General features: G+C 42.3%; 1 protein-coding gene across 3 annotated transcripts in view; it reads right to left on the reverse strand.

The window, feature by feature from the left end:
* RUFY1 (RUN and FYVE domain containing 1) overlaps positions 1 to 22,247 on the reverse strand; it is a 59,738-nt gene that overhangs the window by 26,312 nt on the left and 11,179 nt on the right. For all 3 annotated transcript variants that reach the window (XR_006962655.1, XM_047082988.1, XM_047082980.1), the window contains exons 3-8: positions 21,193 to 21,310; positions 18,294 to 18,395; positions 16,307 to 16,430; positions 6,894 to 6,955; positions 3,796 to 3,861; positions 832 to 901 (exon numbers count right to left, since the gene is read on the reverse strand). Coding sequence is in view for 2 of the 3 variants with exons in the window: in XM_047082988.1 (XP_046938944.1) it covers positions 832 to 901; positions 3,796 to 3,861; positions 6,894 to 6,955; positions 16,307 to 16,430; positions 18,294 to 18,395; positions 21,193 to 21,310 (542 nt within the window). In the remaining variant the exon portion in view is untranslated. The remainder of the gene's footprint in view (positions 1 to 831; positions 902 to 3,795; positions 3,862 to 6,893; positions 6,956 to 16,306; positions 16,431 to 18,293; positions 18,396 to 21,192; positions 21,311 to 22,247) is intronic.

Genomic DNA, 22,247 nt, shown 5'->3' on the forward strand with positions numbered 1-22,247 from the left:
CAGCGCTGGCCCCTTGGGAGAGAGCAGTCAGTGTAAACAGAGGGAGCCTTAAACCGGGCCCTCTGTACAAAGGCATGCTCTGCGTCTCTCCTCTGGCCATAACCTGCCTCCACACTGAGGTGGGGGTCACGCCCTGGCAACCTCTCACAGCCCTCTTCCTCCCCAGTGAGACCTGGTGGGGAGGCCCGAGCAGCCAGGGACCGCTACCTGTGGAAAGCCTCAGAAAGGCTGAGCAACCCCCCTCCTGCTAACAGGAGACAAGATGTGTCCACCAAGGAGACTGCCGGGCAGCGGGCAGCAAGCTTTCTTCCTCGGCCTCAGCCCTCCTTCTTCCTGTCTTTTCATTCTCTCTCTTCCTAGTGAGAAAGCAGAGAAAGACCACACTGTGGGGAGACTGGTTCCAGGCTCCTGAGAGGCCGAAATACAGAAAGGGTGGGCAAGGGTACTTTTACCTCATAACAGAGTCTGCACCTTCTGGGCAGCAGGGAGGCATACTATGTCAGAGGAAGGTGGGGAAAGAGGAAGAGAGAAGCGCATTCACCACAGGAGCTGGGCTTTCCGAAGGAGGCCCAGGGTTCACTGCGAGGTGATAAAACCTAAGTCACTTAGAACTGGCTCATGATCAGCTGCACTGGCTCATGGGAAGCCCCGGACAGGGTCACAGACATTCTAAGGATGCGAAATTCCGAGAACACCGGTCTCACATGCAGCTCAGTCCAAACTTAGCGATTCCCATTCTGACCAGTGAGCAGCTCCGGTCAGATGTACCAACCACACTGTTTCTCTTAACCTTGGGCCATTTTGTCCTAAGAATTTCAGTAAGTTACAAACCTCTTCTTGAAGTTTTGAATTCGTCTTTTCCAAGCCATCTATCTTGTTTTGAAGATCCCCAACTGTGCAGCTAGAGAAAATAACATATTAAGTAATGGTGAACTTTAGGAAGGCTGTTTCCCCAACCTCTGAACAATGAGAATAGATTCCTAGGTTTCCTGTATGAAATGGAGTTGAGGGGTCTCCGATTAATTCAGAGATGAGAATTCTGAAGACATACGTATGTGTGCGTGTGTATACATTTATTGAAAAGGTTTCAATGTCTTTCCCCCAAAATATGCTATATATTTCTTTAGCCAACTGGAAAGAAAATCATTTTTTCTCCCTAACATGGTAGATGGGAACCAAAATGTACTGGCAGTCATGTATCTAAATAATATCCACAACAAGATAATAGTACTTTGGGGTTGTAGGATCAAAGGGGGATCTTTTTTATACTTTGCCTCATTTTTTCAAATATTCTTTAAGTAATATGTACTATGTTCCCACTGAAAAATATGTAAAACGAATGTAAATCTGATAAATAATAATAACGGCCACAATAATGATACAGTACCTTCCTTTTTGGAAGGTCTCTTCTAAGCACTTTATTTATTTCAAATTATTTATTTGTTTGTTTGTTTGTTTATTTATTTATTTAATTTTTGAGATTGAGAGAGAGAGAGCACGCAGGGGAGGGGCAGAGAGAGAGAGGGGCACAGAGGATCCAAAGCGGGCTCTGCGCTGACAGTAGAGAGCCCAGAGCCCGATGTGGGTCTCGAACTCATGAACTGTGAGATCATAACCCAAGCCGAAGGCAAACACTTAACCAACTGAGCCACCCAGGGGCCCCCAATTTTTTTTTAACGTTTATTTATCTTTGAGAGCAGGGGAGGGGCAGAGAAAGGGAGACAGAATTCAAAGCAGGCTCCAGGCTCCACGCTATCAGCACAGAGCTGGATCTGGGGCTCGAACCATGAACCATGAGATCATGACCTGAGCCGAAGTTGGACACTTAACCGACTGAGCCACCCAGGTGCCCCTTCTAAGCACTTTAAGTGCATCAACTCATGTGACCCTCTCCATAATTCTGTCAGTAAATCTTACCGTTACCTATTTCACAGACGAGGAAACCATAACTTTACACTGAAAAACTCACTCAGGTTTCATCCCCGTTTGGAGGGGTGCCAGGATCTGAACCTAGAAGGTCTGGCTCGAGAACCTGTACCTTTTGCCACTAACCTGGTGCCTTTTGCCAGTGGGGGGGCGGGGCAAAGAAATAAACCTGGCAAGGTTAATGAATCAAAGTTCAGGCATTAGATACGACAAAAATTAAAACACGACAAAATGAAAAAAAAAGAACACAAAAGATATAGAGGGAATTACAAGTCTTTAAAGTATGTAATTTTCAGTTCTATTCCAACTGTAACATAGAAAACGTCCCTAAAATTTATGCTTTTTTTAGAAAATATAAATTACCAGGGGCGCCTGGGTGGCTCAGTCGGTTAAGTGTCCGACTTCGGCTCAGGTCATGATCTCCCCAACTCGTGGGTTTGAGCCCCGCGCCAGGCTCTGTGCTGACAGCTCGGAGCCTGGAGCCTGTTTTGGATTCTGTGTCTCCCTCTCTCTCTGCCCCTCCCCTGCTTGTGCTCTATATCTCTCTCAAAAATAAATAAACATTAAAAAAAATTTTAAAAATAAAATATAAATGACCAAAAAAGACACATCCTCAGGAGAAAAAAACACAGATAAACAACTCAGGAAAAAACTGAAAAGCTGACAAAGTCTTGCCTCAGTAAAGGCTTTGAGCTTCACATTTTCTGATTTTTTTTTTTTAAATTGTTTTAAAAAAGTAATCTCTACACCCAGTGTGGTGCTCGAACTCACGACCCTGACATCAAGAGTCGCATCTACTGACTGAGCCAGCCAGGCGCCCCATGCTTCACTTTTTCAAGGAGCAAATAATGCTCATGAACCAGAAGCTCCTCCTGATTCATTCTGTGAAGATGCATAATCCTGCCACCGTGCCAGAGGGGGGAAAAAACTACAAACAATTAGGTCAGTTCACATATCAAAAATGATGCAGTTACTAAAACTATGATTAAGTAGAGTTTATTCCTGTGACCTGGAAATTGTTCTGTATGAAGAAATCTATTAATAAAAAACCTCCCATCAACAGATTAAGGGATAAAAGCCATGATTGCCTGAATGATAATGAATGTCTGATGAAATCTGACATCTCTTCCTTACAAAACCGGTCAATAAATGAGGGATCTATCAAGGATCTCTCAAAGCAACAGCCAACATCACGCCTCAGGAGAACTTGGAGCACTGTCCCCAGGCACGTTCTGTGAAATGTGCCAGCTCCTTTAGCTGTCTCGTTGGCTTTTGGGGCCAGCGGGGCTGTGCCTTGGAGCACTGCTTATGTGCACTGCCCACTCGGAGGGGATTCAGAGATACAGAGAATAACCTGTCTCCCAAACACATTAGACTGTGAATCTCTGCCCATTCTCCACCAATACCACCATCGGCTAGTGTTTCATGGAACACAGTGGGAGCTTTCCAATTAAAATGAAAAAAATCACAGAAAAGATGCCTGCTGTTGCTACTGAATTGCTGTCGGGGTTTAGCCCTTTTCTCCTGTCCTGACACACCAGAGGGATGTGTGCGGATTCCCTGTAGGAACAGTGCTTCCCATGGCAGTCACTTCCAACCAGGTGGCTGAGGGGTGAGGGGTGAAGACTCAAGGCTTAATTTGTTTGCTTTCTACAATGTCTAACTGCATAAAACAAAGAACCAAAGAACTCCCAAAGCTCCTTATTGAGAAATCATACTCCTCTGGTTTGTACACACAAGCACGCTATGATACCCCTTTTCCACTTGGTTTGGAAAAAAGGTCAGTTATGGCAACTGAAAAATGTTCCACGGAACAATTATTGGGTACTGAGAATTAACTGTGACACTGGAAAAGGGAGTGAGTCCTACCTTAAGTGCCGATTAAGTTCTTCCACGTAATTTTTTTGATCAAGGACATCAGTAATTCTTTCGTGCCTTTTGAAAACAGCATAAAAAAGACAGAAATTCCTTTAATACATGGTTAATACCTTGTAACCATCTCCCAACCTTCCAGGCACCTCGAAGAAGTACCAATGTCATCATGAAACTAAGGCACAGTCAGAGCTTAGTAATAATGTCTGCCTGGTCCTGGTCCCGGAGTGAACAGAGCAAAGCTGGCCAAGGGTGTAGTGGGGATGGCAGCCAGGTCCTTTGGAGATGCAGGAATGTGGGCAGGCTTCCTGTAGACACCCTCCTGCCTTGTCAGGCCAGGCATTTGGGAAGAGGAGAGAAAGCCATCTGGCATATGAGGTGGAAATACTGACAGCCAGATACAAATGGCCCTCCCTCAAGGTGGCAGATCAAGCTTATGATACTCAAGGGAAAGAGAAATGGCTCAAAAAAGGAGACCAGAGGCTTTTCAAAACATAAAGCTGACTAGCCTGGGTAAAAAAAAGATGTTAATTAAAAAAAAATTTTTTTTTTAAATAAAAAATGTTTATTTATTTTTGAGAGAGACAGAGACAGAATGTGAGTGTGGTTAGGGGCAGAGAGAGAGGGAGACACAGAATCCGAAGCAGGCTCCAGGCTCTGAGCTATCAGCACAGAACCCGACGAAGGGCTCGAACTCACGAGCTGTGAGATCATGACCTGAGCTGAAGTCGGACGCTCAACTGACTGAGCCACCCAGGCGCCCCTTAAAAATTTTTTTAATGTTTTTATTCATTTTTGAGACAGAGAGACAGAGCATGAACGGGGGAGGGGCAGAGAGAGGGAGACACAGGACCCAAAGCAGACTCCAGGCTCTGAGCTGTCAGCACAGAGCTCAATGTGGGGCTCGAACTCATGAACTGTGAGATTATGACTTGAGCCGAAGTCAGATGCTTAACCGACTGAGCCACCCAGGCGCTCTTCTTTAACATTTTAAAGTTAGGCATCCCCCTCCACCCCTGACCCCCAATCTCCTTATATATATATATATATATATATATATATATATATATATATACACACACACACATATGTACATACAGGGGATCATTCTACACAGGTTCTTGCCACAGGTGCTGGATTTTGTTTCAGCACATTTTTTTCTTTTACCTATTCTGCCCTTCACATAGCTTTTCAGGTAACCCACGTTAATAGTCTGTTGAGCCTATATGCATATGACCATAGTATCTGTCTGTACTATATACATAGATACAGTATGTAATTAAAACATAGAAAATACGTTAGGGATTTCTTGGGGTTGTTTACAAAAATGACATACAGTTGACCCGTGAACAATACATGGGTGGGGGACGCCAACCCCCTGCACCGCTGAAAATGTGCATGCAACTTTTGACTCCCCCAAAACTTAACTACTCATAGTGTACTGTTGAGGGAAGCCTTACCAATTACATAGTCCATTAACATGTATTTTGTATGTTATGTGTATTATATACTATAGCCTTACAATGAAATAAAATAAAATGTTATTAAGAAAATCATAAGGAAGAGAAAATACATTTACAGTACTGTACCGTACTTAACCGAAAAATATCTGCGTAAAAGTGGGCTTGTGCAGGTCAAGCCCATGTTGTTCAGGGGATCAACCGTATATACCCTTCTCAGTATCATACTTTTCTCATTTGATAACACCTTGTGGAAATCCCTCTAAGTCTACTATAACCAGTAGGTCAAATTTGTTCCATAGTATCTCATAGAATGGAATATTTTGAATGTTCTGTAATTCATTCAATTATCTCCTATTGGTAGATATCAGTTTATTTCTATTTCTTTACATTATGAGTATAATTTTTGGGGGCTCCTGGGTGGCTCAGTTGGTTAAGTGTCTGACTTTTGATTTCGGCTCAGGTCATGATCTCACACAGTTCCTGAGATCAAGCCCTGCTTCAGGTTCTGCGCTGACAACACAGCCTGCTTGGGATTCTCTGTCTCCCTCTCTCTCTGCCCGTCCCCACTTGTGCTCATGCGCATTCTCTCTCTCTCAAAGTAAATAAATAAACCTTAAAAGAAAAAAAAAGAATATTTCTGTTTAAGTTTCAAGTGGGTGAATCCTTATACTCAAGAAGCCTGAGGTATTTGTGGGGTTCCCACTGCCGGATAAGGTGTGCTGCTAGGGCTTGGGGCCTGTGAGAGTCCTTATAAAGAACACATTTGAGAGACAGATAACAGATACAGTAAACTATTCAAGCACAACCCAAGGGTTTACAGTGAGACTCCCTTCCATGCCTGCCTCCTGGCCTCTTCCCCTCACCCACCCAGAACAGCCACTGTTAGTAGGTGTCTACGCACCACTCTAGAAATGGTCCAAGCATGTGGAAATACAACATATAAATGTGGATGCATATTCTTCAGCATAACTCAAATGGTAGCATGTTATATACATTGTTCACTTTGTTTTCTACCCCACCCCGAATGACTCCTTTAAAAGGATGCTCTTGTTAATAATAAGCAGGAAGGAGAGCATAATAAGGAAGGAGAGCATAATAAGCATGGCATGGAGGGACATCCAAGACACACTAGGATCAAGGAATGAGTCCAAGGGCAACTTTTATATATATATATATATATATATATATATATATATATATATATATACACACACACACACACACACATATATATATATATATATAGGAGTACCTATATATATATATAGGAGTACCTATAATGGTACCATCCCACTTATATTCAAACAAACCATAAGGCAAATTATACAACCAATAAATATACACCTGCAAGGCATTTAAAAAAGGTGTGGAAGGAGACATGAGCAGCTTCCTCTGAGGGAGGAGCAGGCACGGGATTGAGCTGGAGATGAGGGGGCAATGTGAATGGGGACATTCCTTTCTACCCTGCAGAGCTTAGCTCCTTGCACAATAAGCACATTCATGTATTACCTCCGTGACTAAAAAATACCTGCTAAAAATGAAAAGGTCGAACAAAGCAAAAACAAACATAGCATTCTTTCCCAGAATTTCATTAAAATTGTGAAGAACAGCAGCAGGCATGCAGTTACTTACTCTTTGCCGCCATCAAGACCCTGTACATCCTTAAGGTAGAGGGAAAAATCGATCACTCCAACCTGATTGACACAAAACGTACAAGTATTAAATAGGAGAAACTTTTTCTGTTTTCCGTAAACCATACATCTTTAAAATTCAGGGCATTTACCTTCCCGTCTCTTTCCTACACACATTTAGTCGGGCTGACCACCTCTACAAAAATAGTAATCAACTGAACAAACAAACCGAGAGAGAGAACCCCGCCAACTTCTAGAAGAAAAACTTATCACAAATCAGGATTTAAGGGAAGATTCTGAAGTTTTACCCTCTCGTCAAGACTAGTTTTGTGTATTTATTCACTAAGCAGGTTGTTGACAAAGATCAGTGAAGTTCTTTGGGTATAGAGCAATTAAAAAAAAAAGGGGGGAGGGCGCCTGGGTGGCTCAGTTGGTTGAGCATCCAACTTCAGCTCAGGTCATGATCTCACAGTTCATGAGTTCGAGCCCCCCATCAGGCTCTGTGCTGTCAGAGCAGAGTCTGCTTTAGATCCTTTGTTCCTTCCAGCCCCCTCTCTCTGTCCCTCCTCTGCTCATACTCTCTCTCTTTTTTTTTTTTAATTTTTTTTAATGTTTACTTATTTTTGAGAGAGAGAGAGAGAGAGAGAGAGAGTGAGCGAGCGCGGGGAAGTGGCAGAGAGAGAGGGAGACACAGAATCTGAAGCAGGCTCCAGGCTGTCAGCACAGATCCCGACGTGGGGCTTGAACTCACAAACTGTGAGATCATGACCTGAGCCGAAGTCGGACACTCAGCTGACTGAGCCACCCAGGTGCCCCCTGCTCATGCTCTCTTTCAAAAAAAAAAAAAAAAAAAAAAAAAGAATAAACATAAAGAAAAAAAAAAGAAAAAAAAGGGCTGGGTGGCTAGACTAAGGCGGTAGGTAACCTTAACTGACATTCTGACCCCCTCCTTCCCTAAATTGTGGTGAAATGGTTCCATCTCATTTTCCAGGGGAAATTCTCTGCTGTTGTGAACGAGGGAGAACCAGAGCCCCTCACATCTGAATGTCAAGGGCTTTGTCCAGAAATAAAGCCCTTGAGAGAGAATGAGAGCCTGGTCTGCCACTGTCTGCTACAGCATGAGTAAGTGAAGCCACTTCTTCTTCTTCTTTTTTGTTTTTTTTAAATGTTTTTTAACTTTTTGAGAGAGAGACAGTGCAAGTGGGGGAGGGCACAGAGAGAGGGAGATGAAAACTGGGAAAATGGGGTCCATCAGTAGAGAAATATTGATCAGTCATGTAATAGCCATGTCATGGAGCCCCATGCACCCATCACAAAGAATGCAGTGGGTGGATGTATGACATAATGACATGCTTTCTTAATGAGCTTTCTTAAGCTCCAGGAGAAAATGAGAAGTCCCAGAGTGATATATACAGCATTAACCCTTTACAGTAATACCACTTTGTTAAAGCCACAGCCATGTGTGAGAGTTTCTGCAACTTCTCTGTCACACCTCCCACCAACCTACATTCCTGACCCTTGAACCTGGGCAGCCTCAGTGTCTGTCTTGAGTAAAAAGCAGCAGAAATGATTCCGTGACTTCTGCAGCTACATTAATGGAGGCAACATAAGCTTCTTCCTAGCTCTTCCTAGAGGGGCATATAACATTGAAGTTCTGAGCTTCCCCGAAAGAAGTCCGGCTACCCTGAAGCTACCATGCTGGATACCAAATGGAGAGACCACATGAGGACAGGGGTGCCTGAGAAGCCTCTGTGGTTCCTGTCCCAGCTCCCTGAACCTTCTCAGCCCGAAGACAGATAAGCGAGAGAAGAGGCCTTCAGTGATTGCTGCCCCAGCCACAAACCTGACCGCACAGAGCTCTTAATCCAGAAGCGCCTGCCTCTCTCTGTCCAGCCAACCGCTGAGATACAGTGATTGCTATTGGTTACCTGGCTGTTGATTCGTCATCCAGAAATGGGAGCAAGAAAGGATTTAATATGAAACAAACCCACATATACAAAAATGCATAGAAAAAGTAGAACTGTTTCTAGAGAGATTTTCCCCCTCAATATTTACCACTATCTATGGGGACAAAAGGGATCAAGGGAGGGGAGGGGGGGAGTTTGAATTTCATTCTTCACTTGATATGCTTCTGTATGAACTTTTTTTCAGCAAGCATGCATTTCTTTTGTAATAAAATTAAATAATAATATATCGGGGGGGACTGGCTAGCTCAGTCAGTAGAGCATGTGACTCTTGGTCTTGGGGCTGTGAGTTCGAGCCTACATTGGGTGTAGAGATTACTCAAAAATAAAATCTTAAAAAAAAAATAATAAAATTTAATTTAAAAAGTACACTTTGGGGCACCAGAGATTCTGTGTCTCCCTCTCTCTGCCCCTTCCCCGCTCATGCTCTGTCTCTGTCTCTTAAAAATGAATAAATGTTAAAAATTAAAAAAAAAAAAGTATATTTTCAACTGCAAAAAACCCTCAACAATAGAAAGGAGAGAGGATTAATACTCAAAGTAGACATTAATGGATCAGAAAGCAAATAAAGCCCTCCTCCCAAAGCAGAAATAATCAAGAGTAAAAGATCAAATGTAAAAGCTGGTTCTTTGAGTTCAATATAGCAGACAAATCTCCACCAAATATGATCAAGATTTAGCAAGTGCACAACACTGCCAATGAGAAAAGTGAGATTTTAAGAAGCTTAAGAGAATACTCTCTTATAACCAATAGACCTGAATGAAATATATGACTTTTGGAAAAATATAAATTACTAAAAAATTGTCCTAAGGGGCACCTGGGTGACTCTTGATTTTGGCTCAGGTCATGGTCTCATGATTGTGAGATCAAGCCTTGTGTCTGGCTCTCACTCAGCGTGGAGCCTGCTTAGTATTCTCTCTCTCTCTCTCTCTCTCTCTCTCTCTCTCTCTCTCTCTCTCAAAAAAAGAAATGAATAAAAATAAAAATAAAAAAATGTCCTAAGACACTGGAAACCAATACATTGACCAAAAGCTAAATGAAAAAGTGGTCAAACAACTAAGGACCAAAAAACCCATAAAGCTGAAGAGATCATCCCAGTAAGTTCTTACAAACCTTCAGAGGAAAAAATCATTCCTGGTCTAATAAATAGTTGCAGGAATACAGAAAAGAACATTATCCAGCTTATTTTATGAGATTACATTCCGACACCACAAAGTGGCAAAGACAGTACAGTAAAGGAAAACTGAGAACAGTGTCACAAATACAGGGAAACACAAAATTTCCAAATAAACCACAGACATGTTGAATCTAGGAGGACACTAGAAGAGTAACACATGATGACCACTCCTGTAAACCCTGTTTACTTGAGGAATGCAGGGATAATATCACAAAAGGAAACCTATGAATGAATTCAGTTATATTTATGGGTTAAAAGCTAAGACATTTTATTTTTTTTATTTAAAAAAAAATTTTTTTTTCAACGTTTATTTATTTTTGGGACAGAGAGAGACAGAGCATGAACGGGGGAGGGCCAGAGAGAGAGGGAGACACAGAACCGGAAACAGGCTCCAGGCTCTGAGCCATCAGCCCAGAGCCTGACGTGGGGCTCGAACTCACGGACCGCGAGATCATGACCTGGCTGAAGTCGGACGCTTAACCGACTGCGCCACCCAGGCGCCCCAAAAGCTAAGACATTTTAAAAGACACCAAAAAAAGGTACATGATGGCACTGCATGCTCATTTATAATAAAAATGCAAAATAAATTAGATTGGCACAGTACTTTCTGAACATGAGAAAAAGGATCCCTCAGACATCAGTAGCAAACATTCATGGTGACATATGAGAGGCATTGTGCTAAAGAACAAACCAGGGAAATGCATGGAAGTGTGGGATCATATATCATACACCTGAAACTAATGTAACACTGTACGTTAACAATACTGGAATTTAAAATAAAATTCCAGGGGCGCCTGAGTGGCCCAGTGGGTTGAGTGTCTGACTTCAGCTCAGGTCATGATCTCATGGCTTGTGAGTTGGAGCCCTGTGTCAGGCTCTGGGCTGACAGCTCAGAGCCTGGAGTCTGCTTCAGATTCTGTGTCTCCCTCTGTCTGCCCCTCCGCTGCTTGCACTCTGTCTCTTGCATCGTCTCAAAAATAAATAAACATTAAAAAATTTTTTAAAAATAAAATTCCACTGTGAGCACAGACTTACATATGGAAATGCTATTTAAGATTTTTAAAAAATATTTTCAGACAGAGCAAGAGCGCACAGTCAGGGGAAGGGCAGAGGGAGAGAGAGAATCCTAAGCAGGCTCCACTTGGTGAGGAGCCCGACTCTGGGCTCAATCTCATGACCTTGAGATCATGACCTGAGCTGAAATCAAGAGTCAGAGGTTTCACTGACTGAGCCATCCAGGAGCTCCAATGTTATTTAAAACTAAAAATGAATGAAGCAGGCTACTACTGTCATTTCAGAGGACTCTTTAAAGGTTCCCTCAGATTGTCTCTTAAATAACGGTAACCATAACAGTACAGAATTAAAAATAAAAAAAGAGGTGCCTGGGTGGCTCAGTTGGTTGGGCATCCAACTTCAGCTCAGGTCATGATCTTGCAGCTCGTGGGTTCGTGCCCTGCGTCGGGTTCTGTGTTGACAGCTCAGACCCTGGAGCCTGCTTTGGATTCTGTGTCTCCCTCTCTTTCTGCCCCTCCCCTGCTCACACTCTGTCTCTCAAAAATGAATAAACATTAAAAAAGTAAAAAATAAATAAAATAAAAATAGAAAAAGACCAGAACAGGATGCTTTATCATATCTATTATTTGATAAGAGTCACAATTGAGTTTTTATTTTGGAATCTAACAAAGTGATGTTCAAGTTCACATGGCAGAATGGACAGCCTGAACTATATCTGAAAAGGAAATAAACAAAGTAGGCAGGAGGTGAGCGACTAGAATGTAAAACATACTATGTGGCTCTGGTAAATTAAAAACTGTGTTACTGGCATAGGAATAGAGAGATTCAGAGACTAGACCTCTGAGTCCAGAAATAAACTTCAGTAGATTTTGGATATTTCACTCATGATAAAGGTGAAATTCCAAATTAGCAGAAAAATATATTTACTACATGACATTGAGAAAACTGGTTTACTATTTGTAAAAGAAACCTAGACTCCCACTTCACACTATGTCAAAACAAATGACACATGTTATTTAAATGTAAAAAAAAACCAAACCAGTTTTTAAAAAATTACATTAATTTTTAGATGGGGACAATACCTTAGAAAGTATAAAGAAAAAGTCCATTAAATTTGATGGCACCAGCAGGGGTGCCTGGCTGGTTCAAGTTGTTAAAGCATGCAACTCTTGATCTCAGGGTCATGCATTTGAGCCCCATGTTGGGTGTAGAGATTACTTAAAAATAAAATCTTAAAAAAAAAATCAAATAAATTTGAATGCCAAAAAAAATTATTTTTTTCCTTGCAGAGAAAACCAGCTGTAAGAAACCAGCAAAAAATTTATAACAAAAATTCTGACAATTAATATCATTAATCTATAATAAAGGAGTGGGAAAAAATGGAAGACACACAAAAATGGGAAAAGGAATAGGGATGGGGAGTCACAAAAGCTGAACCACCAATGGCATATAAAGCATGCAAAAAATACTTGACCTCCTGAGTCCTCAAAAATATAAATTCGATGGGGTGCATGGCTGGCTCAGTTGGTAGAACATGTGACTCTTGATCTCAGGGTCGTGAGTTCAAGCCCCATGTTGGCCATGAAGCTTACATTTATTTATTTTTTACATGTATTTGTTTTTATGTATATTTAATACATTTTTAAGTCTATTTATTTATTGAGAGACAGAGAGACTGCAAGTGGGGTAGGGACAGAGAGAGAATGGGAGAATCTCAAGCAGGCTCCTTGCTGTCAGTGCAGAGCCTGACGTGGGGGGTTGAACTCACAAAACTGTGAGATCATAACATGTGCTGAAATCAAGAGTCAGCTGCTTAACTGACTGAGCCACCCCAGTGCCCCTGAGCCTACTTTTAAAAATAAAAACATGTTGGAGCACCTGGGTGGCTCAGGTCATGATTTCACGGTTCACAAGTTTTGAGCCCTGTGTCGGGCTCTGTGTTGACAGCTCAGAGCCTGGAGCCTGCTCTGGATTCTGTGTCTCCCTCTCTCTCTACCCATCCCCTGGCTCATGCTCTGTCTCTCTCTCCCTCTCAAAAATAAATAAACATTACAAAAATTTTTTTTTTTTTTTTATTTTTTTAAAATTTTTTTTTTCAACGTTTATTTATTTTTGGGACAGAGAGAGACAGAGCATGAACGGGGGAAGGGCAGAGAGAGAGGGAGACACAGAATCGGAAACAGGCTCCAGGCTCTGAGCCATCAGCCCAGAGCCCGATGCGGGGCTCGAACTCACGGACCGCGAGATCGTGACCTGGCTGAAGTCGGACGCTTAACCGACTGCGCCACCCAGGCGCCCCCAAAAATTTTTTTAAATAAAAAAAAAATAAAAAACATGTTTATAAAAAAATGCAAATTTGAGATGAGCTGTTTTTGTCTATCAGACTGAAAAAAGACCAAGAAAGCCCACCATGACATCACAATACTCATGTAGAATGTTTACTGTGACACAGTAGTCCCAAAATTTATCCTAAGGAAATCAATAGACAATAGTACAAAGAGGTATGAGGATGTTTACAATACTGTTGTTGTAATATGGAATCAACCTAAGTTAATAAGGTACTGGTTAAATGAATTATGGCACATTCATAAAATGAATACAGGCATACCTCATTTTATGCTTTATTTGTACTTTGCTTAATTGTACTTTGCTTTATTTTGCTTTGTTGTACTTCGTGGACATTCCTTTTTTACAAATTGAAGGTATGTGGTAACCATGTGTTGGGCAAATCCATCAGCATCATTTTCCCAACAGCATTTGCTCACCTTGTGTCTGTGGTTCACATTTTGTTAATCATGTATTTCAAACTTTTCCTACTTTGTTATGATGATCTGTGATCAGTGACTATGACTTGTTGAAAGCTCAGATGATGGTTAGCATTTTTCAGCAATGAAATATTTAAATTTTTAAAAAAATATTTATTTACTTTTGAGAGAGAGAGAGAGAGAGAGACAGAGCATGAGCAGGGAAGAAGTAGAGAGAGAGGGAGACACAGAATCCCAAGCAGGCTCCAGGCTCTGAGCTGTTTGTTTATTTTTGAGAGAGACAGAGACAGAATGCAAGTGGGTTAGGGGCAGAGAGAGAGGGAGACACAGAATCCGAAGTAGGCTCCAGGCTCTCAGCTGTCAGCACAGAGCCTGACATGGGGCTTGAACCATGAGCCATGAGATTGTGAGTTGAGCCAAAGTCGGATACTTAACTGACTAGGCACTCAGCAATGAAATATTTTAAAGTACGAACATTAATTTTTATTTAACTTATTTTTATTATTTATTTACACATTTTTTTTAGGTATGATGTTATCACATCACACACCTGATAGGTTATAGTATAGTGTAAACATAACTCGTATATGTACTGAGAAACCAAAAAACAAAACCAAAACCAAAAAACCCTCCATGACTCGCTTTATTGAGATACTCGCTTTACTGCAGAGGTCTGGAACTGAATTCATAGTATCTCTGAGGTGTGCTTGTACTGTGCAGCTATTTAAATAGTTTATATCTCAGGCGCCTGGGTGACTCAGTCAATTAAGTGTCCGACTCTTGATTTCGGCTCAGGTCACAATCTCATGGTTCATGGGTTCCAGCCTGGTGTTGGGCTCTGCTCTGTGTCAGTGCGGAGCCTGCTTGGAATTGTCTCTCCCTCCCTCTCTACCCCTACCCCACCATGCTCTCTCTCTCTCTCTCTCTCAAAATAAATAAACTTAAGAAAAAAAAAAAAAAGATTTATATCTCAGGGCACCTGGGTGGCTCAGGGTTAAGCGTCGGACTCTTGATTTTGGCTCAGGTCATGATCTCACTGTTTGTGAGTTTGAGCCTCCTGTGGGGATTTGCACTGTCAATGCAGAGCCTGCTTGGGATTCTGTCTTTCCCTCTCTCTCTGCCCCCTTCTTGCCCACCCTCCTGTGCATGTGTGCACTGTCAAAATGAATAAAATAAGCTAAAAGTAAATAAATAAATGGTTTATATCTCTACTGACATTGAGAGCTATGTGGGACATAGTGTGAAATAAACAAAATTACAAAATGGTGTGTCTGGAATAATCATATTTTGGTTGAACAAAAGTCCAAATACCTTTAATAAAAGATATAAACATACACCCCCTATTCTTGTGCTGGAAGGATAGATATCAAAATGTAACACTGTATTACTCTCTGAATATGGGATTATGTGTGAAGTTTTGTTTCTTTTCAAATACTTGTCTGTATTTTTTGAAAAATTTTCAACATGCAAAAACAATAAAACTATTGGGGAAGAAAGGGGGGAGAGGTTATAAGAAAAAAAACAAAACAAAACAAGCTGACCTGGGTATGGAGGGATTAGAGGAAGCTTTAGATTCTTCAGATCCAAACTTGTGGCAGGAAGAAGGCTGGGCATTGGCCCAACCACAGCTACAGATGCCCTGAACAGGGGTGGAGGTCGGGATGGGTCGGGGTGTCTCTCCCCGTCACACATCTATTGTCACTGCCACCAGGAGCGTAGGGCTCAACCCTGGTCACCTGCTCCCATAAGGAAGAAAGCCTCCCAAGAGGGCTGTCTCACCCGTCAGGGCACTCTGATCTGTGCTGCCTGCTTTCATTTGCACCCCATTGTATCATCTCACTTCCCAAATCTCTCCTGGCTCTACCTTCCTAGTCCCCATCCAACCTTTGGGACTTTGCTCACTGTTTTTGCTGTCTCCACTGTTGGCCCCTTCTAAACTTATGACCTGGATGGCTGCTAGATTGCTTTCTCAAAGCTGGGCCCAATCATTTCAGTACACTGCTTAAAAACCTCCAATGGCTTCCTTTTTTTTTTTTTTTTTTTTTTTTAGTTTATTTATTTATTTTGAGAAAGAGAGACAGAGACAGAGAATCCCAAGTAGGCTCCACACTGTCAGTGCAGAGCCTGACATGGGACTCGAACCCACGAACTGTGGAGATCGTGACTTGAGCCGAAATCAAGAGTCAAAATGCTTCACTGCGCTACCCAGGCAGCCCTCTGATGGCTTCCCAAGGTTCCAGACACAAAAGACAAACCCTTTCGCAGGACACCGATGGCCTGGAAACTGAGCCCAGCCTCTACCTTCATTTCATGTGCCTCTGTGCCTTGGCCCAGACTTCCCCTTCCCCGGGGGGCTTCCCCCTCTGCCCCAGCCTTCCAGTAGACACCCTCTACCATTTGCCCCTTTCTTCGGCTCAGCCCATGTCCTCAGATCTTATGGAAAATCCCTGGCCCAAAGAAGGCATTCCACTTAGAGCCAAGATTCCTATTTTACCTGAGAATCCAAGTCTTCTCCTTTTAAGCAGAGATTGGCATCGAGAACATTGAGTCCCACCAGCAGACCCACAATCACCATCCCTTCCTCTTCCATCATCAATGCCTCAGGCTCATAGAACTCACTGAAAGAGATTGACACAGCAGGGGGCTTCTTAGGAAGGGATGTTCACCACCCCATCTCCCTGACCTGCACCCCTTTTTATCTCCCAGCTGACAGCTGGGCTGCCGGCTTCACCAGAAGCCAGAAACTCCCTGGTGTCCATTTCCTCCTGCCCCCACCTGCTTCAAGTGCTGCTATTTCTTCTCTGGCCTCTCTTCTCTTCCTGTGGTTGAGAATGGGCTCCTCCCACCTCTAGTCTAAGGCTGACTCCTCCATCTGGACCCTGGACCCTGGTCCTTCTCACCTCCTCTTGGCTCCTCTGTTCCTGACCATCACTCTGCCCTTCCTTTCTCTGCTGGCTCCTTTTTCCGCACTGTGAGGAACTATTTCTACACTCATGTTAGCCGGAAGCAGGTTTCCACAGCCCCCCACATCCAAGAATAAAACCCTTCCCTCTTCCCTGTGTCCCACGGAGCAACACTGGATGCTTTTACTTTCTTACCTCCCGAGTCACCTCAGCCATTCATAGTGGGGCCCCATCCCCTGTCTACTACTGCTCCTGGTCACCAGTGATGTGCTAGTTTACCAGCTGTGTGTGTGTGTGAGTGCATGAGAACTTATCATCTTAAGAATTAGTTCGTTAGGTCATAGGGATGAAAGGTCCAGCATAGGGAATACAGTCAATGGTGCTGTAGTAACTCTGCACGGCGACAGAGGGTAACTACACTTGTGGTGAGTACAGCATCATGGTGTAGACTTGTGGAATCACGATGTTGCACACCTGAAACTATGTAACATGTGTCAACTATAAGTCAATTAAAAAAAAAGAAAGAATTAGTTCATTAGAACAAAATCTGTACCTCGAAGCTACTCAGTGTGACTTTACTCAAAGTGCAAAGTATGTGAAGTATTTGAAATCGCATTTATCATGTTAAAGATATAATCAATAATAAGCCATGACTTAAAATGTGGAAAATTTTGAGTGGCAGGCCATACTATAAAAGCTACTTCCAACTCAATTAGACAAAAAGATTAACTCTAGAGAGATTCTTCCCTTATAAATGCTCATGTTCTAGAGAAAATTCCTTTTATGAAGATATTTTTGTTTACAGACATTTATATGTACATATCTTATAAATTTATATTTATATATTTATAAATATCAAAAATGAACCAGTCTTGGGCACCTGGTGACTCAGTCGGTTAAGCATCCGACTCTTGAATTTCAGCTCAGGTCATGATCTCATGGTTTGTGAGATCAAGCCCCATGTTGGGCTCTGTGCTGACAGTGCGGAGCCTCCTTGGGACTCTCTCCCTCTCTCTCTCTGCCCCTCCCCTGCTCTCTCTCTTTATCTCAAAATAAATAAACATTAAAAAAAAAATGAACCAGTCATAAATTTCAGAGACAGCCAGTTAGTCATTACTGATGCTAAGAGATATAAAATTTTACAAACTGGATATGGAATCCTAAGATAGGTAATATCTTGAAAAAAGCAGGATTTTATACTTTAAAGTTGTTCACTGCATCTGGTTTTAAAGTCATTTTTTCCCTGTTATCAACAAGTCAAATAAATAACATTTTGTTGAAGCTTAACCGAGTAGACTGTCAGTTACCTAATCACAGGGATTTTGAAGAATGAGTTTCGAAATGACTTTTCAAAATGAAAAGTAAGTATGACTCTTCATTCAAAAGGACTTTCAGATACCCGTGCTTACAAACTGAAATACTCTTTTAAAACTAAGCCACAGGAAATTTATGATGAATAATAATTCAAATAAAAGCTGTGTATGTTGTATACTCGTTTCAATTCAAAACAATCTGCAGAACTATGTTCTAATTATTTACAGAGCGAAAGACAAGCAAAGATAGGAGGTAAAAAAATACCTTAAGAGATGTTTATTGTCTATAAGCACTTTCAGATAATCTGCCAGTTTCTTTTGCATGAGTGCAAGATAAAGCCATGCTCTGCCTCTTCCCACAGCTGTCCTAGAATTCAGAGAATCAAACTGTTAAGGTGTTAACACCAAAAACCCCTCAAACCCCACTTTAAAGAGATACACACATTCACACATGTACATGCACATCAACATGAACACAGAGAACACTGTAAGAATAGGGGCTTTGGGGGTTGGGTGGAACATATGGTCTGCGAAAGCCCAGAAAACAGCTCTTTGGGTACAGTTTGAATTTTGTATCATGGACATGTACTTTTTGTCTGGTTGGTTTTTTTTTTTTTTTTTTGATGCAAAAAGATGATTTTATTAAAGCATGGGGACAGGACCCATGGGCAGGAAGAACTGCCTATTTTGACAAAAGAGTGAGAAAAAAACACTCTTAATCCTCAAAAATCTGATTTCTGGAACAAATACAATTAGGTAAACCTTTGCATATATTCATAAAATTTCACAGGGGGCCAGGAAATACCAGATTAGGTTTGTACGTCAGACATAGGTCATGATGTCATGATGTGTGGGTTTGAGCCCTGCATCGGGCTCTGCGCTGGCAGTATTGAGCCCACTTGGGATTCATTTTCTCTCTCTCTCTCAACCCCCCCCCCCCCCCGCCTCACTTGCTTTCTCTATTTCAAAATGAATAAAACTTAAAAAAAAAAAAAAAAGAAAAAATTCTGGGTGACAAATCATACTGCAAAAGATATTTTCATTTATTTATTTGTTTGTTTGTTTATTTACTTGGGGGGGAGGAGCAGAGTGAAGAGACAATCCTAAGCAGGCTCTATACCCAGTGTGGAGCCTGATGCGGGGCTCAGTCTCACAATTGTGAGATCATGACCTGAGGCCAAAATCAACACTCAGATGCTTAACCAACTGAGCCACCTAGGAGCTCTGATATTTTTTCTTTAAAAAAAATTTTTTTTTTTTTTGAGAGAGAGAGAGGGCAGGGGAGGGGCAGAGAGGAGGAGAGAGAATCCCAAGCAGGCTCCCCACTGTGAGTGCAAAGCCCAATGCGGGGCTCAAACCCACAAACTGTGAGATCATGACCTGAGCTGAAATCAAGAATCAGATGCTTAACAGACTGAGCCACCCAGGTGCCCCACCCTGGTATTTTCATTTTAGACAGGGGAACTGAATTTTGGACAGATTCCTCTCAGGATGCAAAAATTCATCCTACAAGTTTCAAACAACCTTAAACAACCCCTTCCCCCCCAAAAAACCCCACTAGTCATAACTTCCAAAATAATACCAAAATTTTAGAACTTTCATTACTATTTAATGAAATAGTTAAAAAAAAAAAAAAGTCCTTTCCCATGCAGCCCCCTGTGAGGCTACTCCCGGAGGCATCAAGGAAAGGGAACTATTGTATATCTCCTCTTTGGCAGACAGGGTAGGATTTTGATACCTAAGCTTGTTTAGCAGCCAGAGTTAATAGGGGAACAGAGTAGTGGGTTTAGCTGACAGTGAGCTCTTTGTTAGCATAAGGCTTCAAAAATGCCTCCCATGCATAACTGGAAACAGAGGTCTGAGCGTAGGAGGACTGTTCTACTCCGACCTGAACACACTGGGACTTGGTCTAGCTGCTTCACTCCTGAGGGAGTAAGCTGGTCGGAAGGGGTGAGCAAACAGGACCACATAAGTATGAAGCAAAGCAGAAGACGAGGGAAGTGCATGACAGATCACCAAATACAGATATGAAGGTTGTCATGTACAAAAGGCTTTCACCTTCTGTGGTACAAGCCCAGAGGACTGAACTAGGGACAGGGACAGAGGCTTAAATTTCGTCTTGATAAGAATGCATAGGGTTCTGTAGCAATGGAGGTCAATGGGCTTTAGAAGGTTCCAGAGTCCTGCAGACCTGTGTTCTCTTCCTGGCTCTACTACTCACTTGTCAACGGACCTTGGGCAGGTTACTTAGCTACTCAGTCTTAGTTTCTGTACTTATCAGTGGGGATTCCAACAGCTTTCCCAGAGGCTTGTTGAGAGGGATTAAATGAGATCCTGAAATGTCCTTAGCACAACTCCTGGCACATGGCAGGCCCTTAGTGAATGCTGGTTATTATCATTATCTCAAAATGGAACAGGCTAGGTCCTTGGGAGAAGCATCAGAGGCTGGACAGTCGTGTCCCCCTCTGGGAGACTGCAGGGTGCTCTTTTGTATCGGCCCAGGGATCTCTAGGTCCCTTTCTAGTTCCAAATTTCATGATGATGCCTTGTTTGTATTCTGTCCAGTTTTTTATTTTGAGCCTATGCATGGGGAATCCTGAGGCAAACCCAGACATGGCAAATGATTTGTCAGTCTCACCTTTTCACAAATGTCTCATGTCCCAGAATCGAAAATCTGGCCCGAACTACACTATTCAGAAAGGCGCCCAGAGGTATCTGAAGCACGGATTCCCAGGAGTGTAATGATGACTCCTTTTACTTCTGTAACCACTCCTCAGGTGACAACACCTTTTCTTTTTTAAAGTAATCGCTACACCCAACATGGCGCTTGAACTCAAGAGTTGCATGCTCTACTGAGCCAGCCAGGTGCCCCACCACATCTTTCAAACTACGTGACCTTGTGTGACAAGCAGGAATCTTTCAAACCCCATTTGAAAGATAAGGGAACTGAGGCTCAGGGAGGGGCAAATCTTGCTGAAGATCTTGAGGATTATGAGCATCAGGGCTGGAACTGAAGTTTAAGTAGAGTGTGGCTCATGCTACAATTTGTTCTGAATTAGAAAAAGTTTTATCAGCAAGTAGTTGAGAAATGGGTAAATACAAGGGTTTTTTTTGTTTTTGTTTTTGTTTTTAACATTAAGTCAGTGTAACTGCTTCTCACTCACTTTAATTCTGGCAGATTTCTGACACTGGTGGCTATATCTGATGCTTCTGGACAAAGTTTCTCCACCAGCTCCAAAGGACCAAAGAAAGATTTATTTTGGCCAATAAAACTCTTCTTGACTAAAAGGGAAAACAAAAGTGTTATTTATAAGAACAGGTTGCAAAATGTCTTCAGGTGTCCACTGTCTCTCTCCCAAAAGCCAAACAGACAATGCACGACTCTACTACTTAATCCTGATTTAGTCTCAGGGACTCAGATGCCAGGTTACAAACGAGCTCTCCCTTCCTCTGGTGACAGGGTTTCTCTGATATCCCGACTATGTTCTTACTCCAAGTATTTACTGCCCATGAAATAAAACAAGTATCTCATATCTGTATTGCTTGTAGAAAGCCTTCCCCTTTCTCCCTCCTACCTGATGTCAAAATCAATGCTCAAATTATCCCCACCGTCCCTCATCTGACCCGCTGCCAATAATCTTCTAATGGGTCTTCTTGCTCCCAATACGGTCGGCTCCCCACCCTTACAATCTGTTCAAACACGTGGAAGTTGTTTTAAAAATGTAAGTCAGGTCATGTTTTCCCTTGCTTAAAATCCTCCAGATACAGTTGGAATAAAATCCGACTCCTCATGTGACCTATAAAGGTCTACACCATCCAGCCTTCCCCCACCCCCCAATCTATTTCCCTGACCTCATCTCCCCGCACCCTTCCTCTGAGCCCTCTGGTATCTTCCTCAAAACAAGCTTGGTCTCACTCAAGACTTCTGCACCTGTTTTTTTCTCCCTCAGGAATGCTCTTGCCCCAAATCTCTGCACGGCTAACTCTCTTTTGGGTCTCAGCTCATAGTTCCCCAGCAAGGCCTTCCCCTCTCACTCTAGTAGAAACCCATGTTGCTTCCTTGAATTTGTAGCATTTTGTAATTAAGTTTGTTTCTGCCTTTACTGTCTGGTCCTCTAGAACTGTGCTGTCAGAGGTAGTCAGTGGCCACATGTGCTACTGAGCACTTGAAGTGTAGCCAGTGCAATCGAGATGTAAAACACAATGGGTTTTTAAGCCT

The sequence above is a fragment of the Lynx rufus genome, unplaced genomic scaffold (assembly GCF_022079265.1).
Source record: "Lynx rufus isolate CCGP_SWC_20201006 ecotype Redwood Valley unplaced genomic scaffold, mLynRuf1.p SCAF_1, whole genome shotgun sequence".
Lineage (NCBI taxonomy): Eukaryota > Metazoa > Chordata > Mammalia > Carnivora > Felidae > Lynx > Lynx rufus.